The 13272-nt window shown below is 44.3% G+C and overlaps 1 protein-coding gene across 3 annotated transcripts in view; it reads left to right on the top strand.

The window, feature by feature from the left end:
• The first annotated feature begins 10650 nt into the window (after nucleotides 1–10650).
• The window catches only part of KLHL3 (kelch like family member 3), a 41275-nt gene continuing 38653 nt past the window's right edge, over nucleotides 10651–13272 (top strand). The window contains exon 1 of one of the 3 annotated variants that reach the window (XM_084535268.1): nucleotides 10651–10786. In XM_084535268.1, coding sequence (XP_084391394.1) covers nucleotides 10773–10786 — 14 coding nt within the window. In that variant the 5' untranslated portion in view covers nucleotides 10651–10772. The remainder of the gene's footprint in view (nucleotides 10787–13272) is intronic. The other 2 variants (XM_084535271.1, XM_084535273.1) reach the window with 2 other exon arrangements.

Raw genomic sequence — 13272 nt, 5'->3', positions numbered from 1 at the left:
GCACCTTAAAAGCTGATCTTTGTGCCAGGTGTGCAAGATAATAGGTATATAATGCCCTCCGATTCCAGTGGAAAGGGAAATCTAAGGATTTGCGCTGCTGGGCTGAAGGATTTTGGATGAAATCTCAAGTTAGAGGCAGTCTTTAATGTCGGGCTAACCTGACACTGATTTTTAGTTGAAATGAGTGGTTTTGTTGTTACTAGAAACAAAACTAGTGTAAACTCAGTTCCTTACCTGCTTACGTGAACGGGACAACCTTTTGGTATCATTGGGGTTTAAACCAAGAGCAGAGTTTCCTCTGGAGTGTGATAGCTTGTGGCTCTTATGCACTGAAACTGGTTCTCTTTGGCTTAGCTGTTGTAAATAGGTTCCAAGTAATTTGCATTTATATTGTATTTTTTTTTTTATCTCAAACACTTGTCAGCCTCTATTGTGAACCAGTATCAGCGATGTGTTGTTGACAGTGCATGACACCTCGGAGAAGTATTTGTGAAACACCGCAACTGGTGAAGTGCCGGCTCTTGTCAGGGCAGCTGCAGGAGGTTGGTTTTATTTCATTCACTGAGCTTGAATGTTTTTTACTGTACCTTTGTGTTCTAAACCCATGTTGGACAGTCATCCTTGAACTTCACCTGAAGCACGGCTTTCCTTTTTGTAGCTAAACTACTGAGTTCTAGGTGTTCTGTTAGTCTGGGTGTGATGTGGTCCCTGTGAGATGGGCTGCCTTCATCTTACCAAGGGACAACCTGGTCTGAGGGAGGCACTTAAATTCACCTGTGATGTGGTCTGTCATTTGACTCAGGAGATAAAGATTTGGTCACCAGCTGTAGCTTTGTGTTTTTTTTTTTTTCACGTGTGCTATGAAAGGACCGGTTGATACTAGAAACAAGTATTTTTTTTTTTTTAATTTTTCATTTGTGAAATCTGACAGTTTTGCCAAGTTACAGCTTGATTTTAAGAGTTGTGCTGAAGCATGCTATTTGATTGTATGTAGCAGTCCTCTTGTAGGACTAATGTCTTACAGAAGAAAAAGTGGATCCCAGAAATTGCACCTATATCAGGGAGTATGCTACCTCGTGTGTTTCTCAAAAGATCTGTGTTAACATACAAAGGTGTCCTCCAAAATGTTTTGTGGTGAGCATCTCAAGTTGCTGGGACTTGGTCTGCTCTGACCTTTTGCCTCAAGGGCGCAAGAACACCGCTCTGACAGTGCTGGGGATGTTTCAGAGGCTCATGTAAGTGGTTGTTTAATAAGGGGCAGTAATGCTGGGTCGTAGCATGGAATATAGAGAGACAAATTTGTACTGGGTAGCATTAAAGAGACAATGACTGAAAGAATCTCTTTGAACACGTATCTGTAAAAGTAAAAGGAAGTAATAATACTGTAATAGTAAAAGGAAGATATATAATAGTAATGGAAGGAAGATACGTAATAGAAATAGTAAAAGGAAGACATCTGGTGAAAGCTTTGCTTATGTATTTAATGACAGTAACTTTCTGACCTCCATAAGCAAAGCTTTAGGCTGCAAAGTTGCACTGGGATGGTCTTAGAGAGATGGAAATAAGGTTAACTTCAGTTTGCTGTACCTTAGTCTGTAGGTTAGTTCTGGCATAGAGGTGTCTGAAATTAATAACTTCATTCATTCCTGAGCAGAAGGCCCTCAAGGATTGTTGGTTTCACCTGTCAGAAATGGGAAGTGAGAGCAATTTTTTTACTTTTGAAGCTGAATAAAGTAAAAGTGCAGTAGGTTTCTTAAAACACAGATGTTCTTTTTATCTTTAATCTACATCAGCAAAAAGAAACTCCAAAAGAAAGCTCTTTAGAGACTGCAGTATCACAGTACAGCTGTGCTGTGATGTGCACATGGTTTCCGTGAGAGTGAAGAGTATTCGTGTCACTCCAAAGCATAACCTGTTCTTCATCCTGCATCTGGTATGACTTGTAAATTTTATTTGGCTAATAAAATTAGCCTACCCACTTCTATCATTAAAATTAGCCTATACACTTTTTAAAATCCTACTGCATTTAAAAGATGCTCGACACCTGTGTGGTTAGTGGTTAATGGACTGGTATCTGCACAAATCAGTAGAAATACATCTCCTTTGTTTTCACCATTAGATGATGAGAAGGTAATTTAGAACAGGAGCAGCAGCTGAAACAGCTTTGACAAAAAGAATAATCTCTGTGTGGGTCACAAAGTGTGTTACAGCTGTGAGAATTTTACAAAATAAAAGCTGTGTGCTGTCTGGGCTTGTGTAGGAGACTTAAGTGGACGATGTTGACTCTCCAGAACTGAAGCTTTGGGTTTGTGTTGTGTCCTGAAGTAGGTGCAAGTGGTGCAGCTGGAGCCCGTTAGCTCTCGGGCTCCCAATTCTGGTTATGGGGGAGAGTGTCCTGGGACCTGCTGGTGGGGGAGCACTTAGGAGATGCGATTGAACTGGACCAGATACTTTGTGTGCACGTACAGCGGCCTTAATGAGTGAAACTGAAATATTGAAGGTGGTTAAAAATGTAATTTAAGGTTCTCAGATGCTTTACGGTGTTCTTTGCTACTTAGATCGATCTGTTAAGCAAATTTTGCTTTCATTTAGTGTTCAAAGACCAAAGTGGGTAGTGCAGGTCAGAATGGAGGTTTATTATCCTGCCCTGTCAGCTGATACTATTGTCACAATAAAATGGCTTTCCTGCTGCTGCTGAAAAGGGTCTAAGCCCGAGTGGTGCTGGGGACCCCAGCCTCCCAATCAAGTAGGAAAATAGAGCAGCTTCTGTCTGCGTACCTCAGAATGCTCTAAAATGCTGAAGTTTGGTTTAAAAAAAAACAACAAAAATAACAACAAAACTCTTAAGGACAGAGTTCTGTTGTGTGCATGGTAAACAGAGCCGCGGTATGTTTTTGTGAGCAGGATTTAGCTCCTACAGTCCGAGATAATTGGTTTTCTAACAGAAGGTAGCTTACCGAAGTGTTTTAAAAAGGGCTGCCTCTCCTGCGGGGTAGCTGCTATGGATTGGAGTTTAGCACATTACCAACAGTTTGTACCACGTTTGTGTGGTATACATCTTGTTGTGAACTGCTGCTATCTAAGCTATCAAACAGGGAGGAGACATTTCTGACGTCTCTTTCAAAGTGTGTCTCTATATAATAATACCTTTAGTATTAATTGATTAAAGTGTAACTGAAAATTTCCATCGTTCACCTTAGCCATAGGTGCAGTTTACAAAACCTTAAATCTTTTTTAGCGTGATGGATTCTGTCATCTGGTGTATGCAACTCTTAAAGATGAGTTTTCTGCTTATTTTTGTATTTCATAAATAAACAATTACATCTCTGCTTTGCGTTAAAATGTATTTCACAATTAAAGAACATTAGCAGGAGTTTTGAGCTAGCCTGAACAAGCACTGTTTGCTTTTGTTGAAGAGGTTTTTTAGGTTTCCTGCTGAAGTGTTAACACTTCTATTATTTCTGGTATGTGCATGTATGCACCCATGCACAGAACCTCTACTTCTGCTTACCTTTAATGAATATTTATTCCTAATGTAGATGCAAGTACTGACTGGTGTAAGAGGTGTATGTCTTATAACAAAATGAAAGGTTTTCTCCTATGTATCTTTACCTAGGAGTTTTCTGTCGGTTACCTGTATGCTCCAACTTTGAAAGGAGCTGATGGAACTGGGTGCTTTCCTCCTTGATGTTCCTTTGACAAATCCTGGTCCTTTCTGCATTTTCTGCTCCCAGAGCTCTTTGATTTCTGTAATATACAAAGGGAAGGAAATACAGTCACTTTAGAGCTAATACCTCTCTTTGTGTGGTTCAAAGAGTGCTTTAATCATATCTGTGTTCCCCCTTAAAAACATCTAATCCATCTCGTGGGGAAAACAGGAAAAAAGGGAAGAAGTGTAATGTAGTGTGATGGGAATGCTGAGAGAGCAAGGGCTGTAAAGAAGCTGTAGTTTGGTGAGGAAGAGAGACATTCTTCAGATTCTTTTATTTCCTGAAGTGCATCTCCTGAATAGGCTGAACACAGTTAAAAAGATGAAACACTTTGGGTCTAGGTTGGGCAGTCAGGATAGAAAAAAACCCCTTAAGTAGAAGTCTCTGTTGTTGGGTCAGCCTTTGCCAGCAGGAGCCCTAAACTAAAAGTTGCAGTAGGGTTTTTGCTAAGTGCCCTCAGTGCAGCTGATCTTAGCAAACAAGAAATCAGTTGCACTCCAAGTCCGGTAGGCGCTGTTGGATATTGCTGTTATGGATGCATCGGGCTTAGAGCCCTGGCTATTCTCAGATTGTCAGACATCCAAGTAACCAAAGCTCCTTAACTTTGAAAACTAGATGCCGAGCCCAGGCAGACTAATAATGCCATCTGTCTGAGGCATCTGCATATTAACCCTCTTAGTCTGATACGTAACATTTCGCTCCTGAATGCTTTCACAAATGGAAAATACTTTTGGTAAGAACAGCTCTTCCTTAAAAAGAAAATAAACTACAGCGTGTACAACTATAATTTTGATAGGTTACATTCATTATACAACTATAAATATCTCTCTTCATGTGCAAGGCAGTAAGGAATCGATACCAATTTAGAAAGCTATTCAGTTTCTAGCTGCAAACACGGCAAGATGCACATTTGCTCGCTAACATCAAAGTACGTATCACTAATGAACCTTGCAGGAAAAAATCCTTAGAAGCAGAATGAGCTGGTGAATCTAAAAATACCTGTTGTTAAAATGTTGCTTTATAGCATGCAATTGCTGACTAGTTTAGGTGTCTCAGAAGCCCTGTACTTGCTGGAAATGTGCTGTTCTGAATTGGAGGGTATGTGGAGAGGTGCCTCTGTAAATAGCCAGTTGGTATGTAACCCACTCAATGTGAAAGACAACATCTTAGTCACCTCTGCGATTTCTGTAGCTTTGGCTGGTTTCTACAGTTGTACAACTGTCTGCTTCCACTTTGTAAAACAAACAAACAAACAAAAGAAACAACTTGGTTTCCACAAAATCCTGGTGGGAAGAAGCATGAGTGTAAGGACTGCAGGCACTGATTTGGAAGGAGAAAGATCAGAGTCTGGTCCCAACTTCCAGAATGGACTTAGATTTAAACAAAGCTTTTTTTTTTTTTTTTTTTTTTTTTTTTTAATCTGCATGAGCAAAAAGAAGAAGAAAAACTCTCAAAAAAGAAAGCTCTTTAGAGACTGCAATATCATAGTATAGCTGTAGTGTGATAGTGTTTTTTTTAAGAGCAGAGATTCACTCTCTTTTTACTTGTTCTCTTTCTCTATGGCTCAATCAGCTTGTTTTCTTTACTGCATGCTAACCCAGGTTCAGTGGCAAGCCTCCCTCTCCCAGCCACACACCCTGATGAACAAATTACAGCAACAAGGGCAGGGCATGGCTCTGGGAGGAGGCTGTGCTTACCTATAGCTATTGTATGAAAGCACAGTGCTCTCGGCTGTGTTTTGAAATAGTTTACTCCTATTTCATCTTTCAGGTCTCCTGCCTCCTTAAAAGGGATGTCCTCTGGTTTCAGGCTCACTGACTGCTCCCTGGCTGGGTTGCAGAGCCTTCAAACATTTCCAATCTTATTTTTCCAGTGGTAATCTAGTATCTTGTTTCAGGCTTTAGTTGTCATTTAATTTTGCCAGGTGACAAAATCCTTCACTGTGTGATTTGATTTGGGATTCTTTAATTCTTTCCACTGCTGCTGGAATAACGATGCTTATTTTACTGGAGAGCTTCTGTGTGTCCTGAGGGCAGGTTCGGGACTTCTCACCATAGATCACTGCTAGACTGCAGGATGGTTGTGGTTGTAATTTCTGATGCCTCTGGCAAAGGGTATTTAGTAAAATACATCCTGAACGAGTAGTGCTAGACTGCTGCTGCCAGAGTGTTTTCATAGTTATGTATGCTCCTGAAAAGAGAGATCCTCATGAGTGCCAGGAAAGGGTTCAAGCCTTAGCAGTAAGTAACCTGAAGCCAACCTGTCTGTTATTTTCTGGAACTTTAAATACAGGCAAATAATTTTTCTGTAATTGTGTGTTTTGGAAATCATTAGCGGGCTTTTCTTTTACTCGCCCAGCACCAGATTGAATTTAAGTTTCTGCTCTGAGGTATTGCGTTGCTTTTCAAGCCTCTCGAGGCGTGAATCAGCACCACGCGTGTTTTGGAAACGCGGGGTTGGGTTTGTGTGCAGCTGGTGGCAACGCAGAGCTCTTGTTTTCCATGCACGTGGGAGCCAACTGAGAGAGAGTTGAGAAATGCCACCTCTGGAAGGAAAGTTGGGAAGGAAGAGCTGGGCTTGTGTTAGCGCCAGTGCTGCTTTGGGCCAGAAGTGTTGCAAGCAGCTGGTGCCCCGTGCTCTCTGGTGCCTTCTCTAACCGTGTTTTCCTTCTTCCCCACAGAGTGCATTTCTGTGTGGAGAGAGGATGAGAAAGCTGAGCCCTGAGAAGGACACCGTGAATGTTCACTAAGCAAACAGGAAACCGAGCTGAACCCTCGGCATACAACTCCCATTCTGAATTGCTATGGAGATTGAGAGGAAAAAAAAAAAAGAGGTGTTTGCCCAGAAAACACTGAGGGACAATGTTATCTGCCAGGAAGGCATGCTGCATGAGACAGCCTTTTCTGTTCAGGTGAAATAATGTGTCCATGGGAAGCAGTCTTGCCAAAATTTTCATGAGTGTCATCGATGTGATTTACTCCTTCACATTAACATTCAGCATGTTGTGTTCCAACACCAGGCTGGTGGGCTGCTGCTTGGCTTTCACAGAGAACAAAAAAAAGTCATTTTTGAAGAAAAAAAATGAAGAAGAGAGCGAAGCAGTAAGTGTTCAAGGAGTAGGAGTGAATAGACCTGGATTGGGGCAGGGATGTCCTGACTTAGCATGGCTTTGTTCATGCTGGTTTGAGTTACTGCTAGAGACATGAAGCCATGCAGCATCTTTATGAAACGTATGGGTAGCTTCCCCTTATTACCAAGGGCAGTTGTGAAAGAATTAAGGGATATATTAAAAAAGAATCACTTCAAAATGATCCACATTTGGACCACAGCTTAAACTTTTGCTCAAGTCTCCCCGCGGTGCAGAAATGGGAATCAAAACGAAGGCAGCATTAGGCAGAAGGACATAGCATTTAGGCCACCCAAATACTGGCCTTTACCTTTGTTCAAGAGTCCACAGGAGCTGTTTTTACAGCTTTCTTCCTGCATGTAATTTTTTCCTTTTGCATGCTAAATTCTAAATCAAAATCTGTCTGAGAATCTTCCACGATAACCCGCAGGAAGCTCGTGCTGCTGACATCGCTGCCTGTGGGTGACATCAGTTTTTTTTTATGCTACAGGAAAGAGTCAGAGGAGGAGCAGGAAGACCCGTTTTCTGCTAATTGTTACTGCCGGGTAGGGCGAGCAATTTAATGCCTTGTGCTCCAGAACTAACAGCCTGGGGGTGAAGGTGGCCAGGTTATTACTGTAAAGCTGGTGTTGTTATGATGAAACTGTTGGAGAAAGAACACTGTCCTTATAGGTATGGTGATTCATTTTAAAGATTAAAGGAAAGCATGTTTCATAAACCCCAATTTCAGCAGAGTGTGGCAGACAGGAGTGCAGAAATTGCACATCTGCCAGCAGAGGGCAACAGGCTCAGAGTCTGTGAGTGGTGACAGCTCCTGCAGCAGCTCTGCTGGGAGCAGGACCTTCCTGGGGCCCGGCGGGTGCAGAGGGCTCTGATGGGTGCTCCCGGCCTCTGTCCTTACAGATCACATGCTTCAGGAAGCACTGCTTCGGTGGGAGTCTTTTACCTCTTAAGCTTTCAAAACACTGGTGATTCCAGCTCAGGACAGGTCGCTACCTGGAAGGTCTCCTAGAGCTTCGTTTTCAGTCTTGGGTCCCTCTGGGTTGCTGCAGGAGATAAACTTGAGCTGCCTTTTTTCTTTTTTTTTTTTTTTTTTTTTTTTTTTAATGTAAAAGTGGTGATCTCTAAATTCTGGCAGTGATTTGGTAACATGGAGGGCTGGTGGTATGTTAGGAGTATCATAAAAGGAAGAAGGGAATCATCCAGTTAAAACTTAACAGCTTTGGGTTTTGATAATTGGAAGCAGGACATGTTCAGGGCTTCTCTGCTGAGGCACCTTTGTTACTGAATCACTGTTTGCACTGTTTTTTAAACTATGATCCTGTGATTCATTGCTCCTGTAGTTTGCCTTGCAGAGACAGAAAGGACTTTTATTCCACCTTGATGCAGAGAGAAACAGAGTGCTTGCTGCTGGGTTTTGGGGAGGGGAGGTCTTTCTGGCTTCTGCTGAAGCTTTGGAGTTTGACAGGGTGTTGTCTGAACATGTTGGTGCTACTCACAGAACTAAATTCTTAAAAACACTCAGTGTGGTTTTCTGACAAACTCAGAGTTAAAGCAAATTGCCAGACTTTGGGCCAGGTGAGAATTTTGAATCGGATCAGCAGGGAATGTTTTTATCATCTCCATTCCTGGCATTTTTATTGAAGTAGTTCCTTACTGTTGTAGGGTCACTGCAGTGCTTTGATCTCTCCTCATCTCTCCCTGCAGCTCTTTAGAGCTGTGGGGTTTGGTCTTCTGCTACAGATCTGAAGGTTGTCACGGGTATCTGGGAAGGTTTTGGTAGGCCACGGTACGCAGTACTGACTGCATGGTTGTTCTGTGCACCTTTCAAAACCGCTGTTATATGGTTGCCAGTGACTGAGAATAGATTAGATAGCCCAGGTAGTCCTAAATTCTTCCTACTAGAATTTTTTTGAACAATTCCACCCATCAAGTGTTGTTAACTCCTTTAAAAAAATATATTTTTTTCAAGATAACATTCTCTGTACTTAAAAACAGCCCAAAAATGTTTATTTTGGGGTGTTATCCAGGCACGATTATTTTGTGAGGCTACTATAAAGGTAGTCTGTGATTACTGGAACATGCATTTTTTCCATCCCAGCTGTGACTATTCACTGGTTTGCTCTTTCCTGTTGTTGGGATTTACCTTCCTGTGTTTGCTGTGGGCATTTGTAGAGCACAGTGTTGGCTGGACAAAGCAGGTTTGCTGGTTTGGTGCACCCCATGTGCCTCGTACCCTGGGCTGTTGAAGTGTAGATTTTTGTGGTAAAAGCATATTATGTTGTTATTAAATAACTGTGTTAATAGAAATACACAGGTATTTGGCAGCAATTTCAGGACTTGCTCTTGCATTTGATCATTTTATGACTGTCAAGGGACTTACTAAATGGAAACAAGTTTCAGCCCTCATTTTCTAGATAAATTACTACTATTTTTAGTATTGCTGCCTTTTCTCTGATTTGAACTTGTCTTAATGTTTTGCACGTTGTATATCAGGACTGTAAGACTGCACAGACGCTTGGGAAATCCTTGAGGATCTAATGTGTTAAACCAATTAGTTTAACAGGATTCTCAAAGGGAAAATGCAGGAATCACTCCTTTTACCTGAATCCTGGATGAGGTTTGACTTCATGGCCTTGTAGTTCTTCTGTTTATGGGAGGACTGCCAAGTGGTGTTTAAAGAGCAGCACTCTCAAATCTCCATCCCCATGCAGCTTTGATAAAGTCCTTTAGCCTCCAGGTGTTTCGGGTTTTCTTATCTGAAGAATGGGAATGATGACCAGTTAAGTTTCTCAACAAGCTCTTTAAATCCTCGTATGGAAGGTGCAATAACATCTATGAAATTGTTATTGCTGATATATTTTAAGGGATGTATGGAAGTTTGGTACAAAGAAGGACTGGAGGAGAAATGTAAAAGGGTGGGGTGATACTATTTACAAAAAAGAATGGCATCTTGCAACAGAAACCTCTTGGGCACTTCTACTTACCTCTTTCCACTGCACAAGCACATCTTGTAAATAGAAACGTAATGAAGAAAGCAATTGTTCTTGTCTTTGTATAATTAACCTCTAGGGCCTCATTGTAGCAGAGTAAGATTGAGGAAATTATTTTAATAAAATGAAAAAAGAAAAAGTATATCCAAAAGGCCCTCTATGTGTACTAAGGAGAGTGAAAACAGCAACTCTGGGTCCAGTCCTCCAGGCTGCACAGCAGCAGCGATTCAGGAGGGCCCCGTTCCCTGCGCAGCAGCATTTCACCTGGTGGACTGTGGACTTTGTAGAAAGCCCAAATCCAGAAGCCCCCCATTATCTGTATTATCAGCAGCGCTGGCAAAACTGTAAAATATGCAGAGAGGGGCTGCTGCTCGTGTAGGGAAGGAGAAAAGAAGGGCAGGAGCAGCTCTGAGGACAGCCTTGGTCGCTTGCCCGTCGTTTCTTCCAGCGAGGGCAGGGAGGGGAGCGCTGCCCACAGCACTGCGATCCCCCCGCTCCCTCCTGTCCCAGACCGCCCACACTGCTGGAATCTCTCCCCCAGCACTCCATCTTTACAAGAACCTCGTCCAGCTGGGCTGGGGGCTCCTCCTGGCCTCACCACAGCCCCTCCGCTACCCCCGAGCTGAACCCCGCTGAGGGCAGCCCGAGGCCTCGCGGCTCCCCCACCTGCTCCGGGGCCCTGCCCCAGCGCCGGGCCGGGCCGGGCGGAGCTGCGGCCGCCCCCGTCGCTGTTGTTGCTCGGAGACGAGCGAGCAGGGGGAGGAGGAAGAGGAGAAGGAGGAGGAGGAGAGGAGGAGGAGGAGGAGGGCGGCGCGGGCTGCAGTGGCTGCGGCGGGGAGCGCCGGGGACGCCTCGCTCGGCAGCCGCCCGGAGGACGCGGCCCGGGGCCGGCCGCTCGCAGCCATGCCGGGCCCGGGGCGCTGAGCACGGCCGCGCCGCACCATGGAGGAGGAGAGGTGGGTGCCGAGCTCGGGGGCTGCGGGCCCCTGCTGGGCTGGGATCCGCCGCACAAGGTGGGGTTTCTTCCCCTCCTGCCCGCCCCCTCGGTGGCATCCCCGCTGCGCCGGCCGAGGGGGGGGATGCTGCAGTGTCACGGTGCCGGGCTGCCTCGCCGCAGGGGGGGTGCTGGAGGGCAGCAGGGAGGTCAAGCAGGCTGCTCCAGGAGGTGGTTAAAAGAAGAAAAAAAATCAATAATAATAAAATTTTGGCTTGTGCACCTGGAGCACAAGCAGCGTGGGGCTGGCGTGCCGTGGGAGCGGTTCGTGCACCTCGCGGAGCGCTGGGCTTGTGTTTGCCGTGTGTGTTGCTTGGACCTCCGGCCGCTGACTTGGGAATTAAAGCAGAGGTTTAATATACCTGCAGGTATATGGGGCTTTATGGCTAATGAATGAAAGTCTGTAACGCCTGGGAAGCCTCGGGGGTTGATGTACCTGTGCCTACATGGAAGACCGCATGAGTGGCAGGGCAGGCAGGAGCGGATCCTGTGCCTTCCTCGCACGTTTGCTGGGCCATATGTATTTTATTTCCTGCAAGGTGATGATTTAGCTCCAAGACCTGTGTGCAGAAATGCTCTGAGCCGACCTGATGCCCGCTGAATGCATAAAAGAGATTATTGCTGCTCAGGGACTACGGAGGTGCCAGGGAGGTGGTCGGCGCTCGCTGCCTTCTCTGCATGCCTTCTTCTTCCCCGCTGTCTGGGTGCCTTTCCTACACCAGAAGCACACTTGTATGGCTTCAAGCTAAACACTAAGCTGTTTCTTTTTTGTATTTTTCTTTTAAACAGGATATGCTGAGTGCTTCCTTCTCAAGTTGTGCTAGTGACCTTGCAGGGGGTGGGGGAACAGAGAGGGGGCTTGACCTGCTGGTAGCACTGATCCTCAGGGCTTGACACAAGTTTTGTTTAAGTATGATACATTGGAAAGTTAAACTGGGGTCAACCCCTAAATTGTGGGTGTTTTCCCTCAGCTGAAGGGCAGCACTTGCTGCAGCCTGTCAGAGTTACTTCCCAGGCTCTGAAGGGCTTTCTACCCTTAGGCGACCCCAGAATTGCAATTCTTTGAGTATTTAATGTGCAACGCACCCTTTCACAACCATCATGTCTCTCTAAATTACACTGTACAGCTTCTATTTCCAGTAAGGGCATGAATGGCCAGCTATTGATACTAATTCAGATATTTATATCCAGGTATTAATTTCTAGTGCCTTGAAATCTTATATTGTCGTGTTAGATGTTAGGCAAAGATGTTAGGAAAACATAGAATGTTTTCCTTTTTTTCTTTTTCTTTTTTCTTTTTTTTTCTTTTCCCTTTATGTCTATGTAAATGAGCCTTGTGTTTGAGGACACAGAGGAACTGTTCTGGTATCCCCAGGCTGTGCTCATCCTTGGCACTGTCACATATTGGGCCCCATATTGCACGGGGGCCTCTTGCTGGGGATTCAGTGGGGAAGAAGTCACCTGGAAAGTGCCTGGGTTGTTTTGCCTCATTCTTTTTTTTCCCAGACTGTCCAGTTTTAGGACATGAAGGATTGATTGCCCCCATTGGCGTGCTGTCTGCTTCTGGAAGTGAGGAATGCTTATCCAAACTCCTGTTTTCATTTCTAGTTTTTGGGAAGAGGAAGGAAGCCTGGAGGTGGTCACAGGCAGTAACAAAGTGGGGTTTGACTCCTGGCAAGGAGAGCTGGAAATATTAATTTGCTTTCTTGTCGGGAAGGGAACGTCATATAGAACCGCAGCAAAGCTGCTTTGCCTGCTCTGAACGAGACCTGAGAGGAGGCTTTAGAAAATGACCTTGCTTGATAAGTGCTGTGGCGGTGAGTGGGCTGGCGGCTCCGTGGGAAGGTTCTCCTCCTGTTTTTGTACTTTTGCCATGCATTTCGACTCAAAAATATGTCATGCAGATTAGGCCTTAAATTTTACACTCTGTGGCTTTTATGACAGCAGCATTCCCCCTGGTTTTTCATTTGCCATTTTTGTAGTTCACGAGGAACACGTTACTGGTGCTTGCATCACCTCTGACTCTGGTCCCAAGCCTGCCAGGACTCAAATATCCTGCTAGCTTGCACATCTGAGTTGTTCAGTGGTGTCATGTGCCCATGTCATTACACAGGGGCAGAAGCAGCCGTGGGCAAGGGGGATTTAACCTGAAATGTACGCATCTGGCAACAAGTTATCCCAGGATCCTGACTGATTCTTTTTACTGTGCTGATGGAGACTTTCATTTTATGGAGAAAACGCGTAATGGTGTCTGATTGGGCTTGGTACTCTGAGACTTTATGTGCAAGATTTTTGAGTTTGGAAAGGAAAAAAAAAATTTTTTTTTTAAATCTGATTTTTAAATATCTCTCTGAGTGGTGGTAGCCTCTTCACAGTATTTGTTTGAGAAATATGGAGAAAGCAGATGCTATTCTTGTCACTTGGGTTATTTTTCGTTGCTTCCATTAT

This window comes from Aythya ferina (genome assembly GCF_964211825.1).
Source record: "Aythya ferina genome assembly, chromosome: 14".
Lineage (NCBI taxonomy): Eukaryota > Metazoa > Chordata > Aves > Anseriformes > Anatidae > Aythya > Aythya ferina.
Note: the sequence above shows the minus strand (reverse complement) of the source record. Positions and strands in the feature narration are given on the sequence as shown.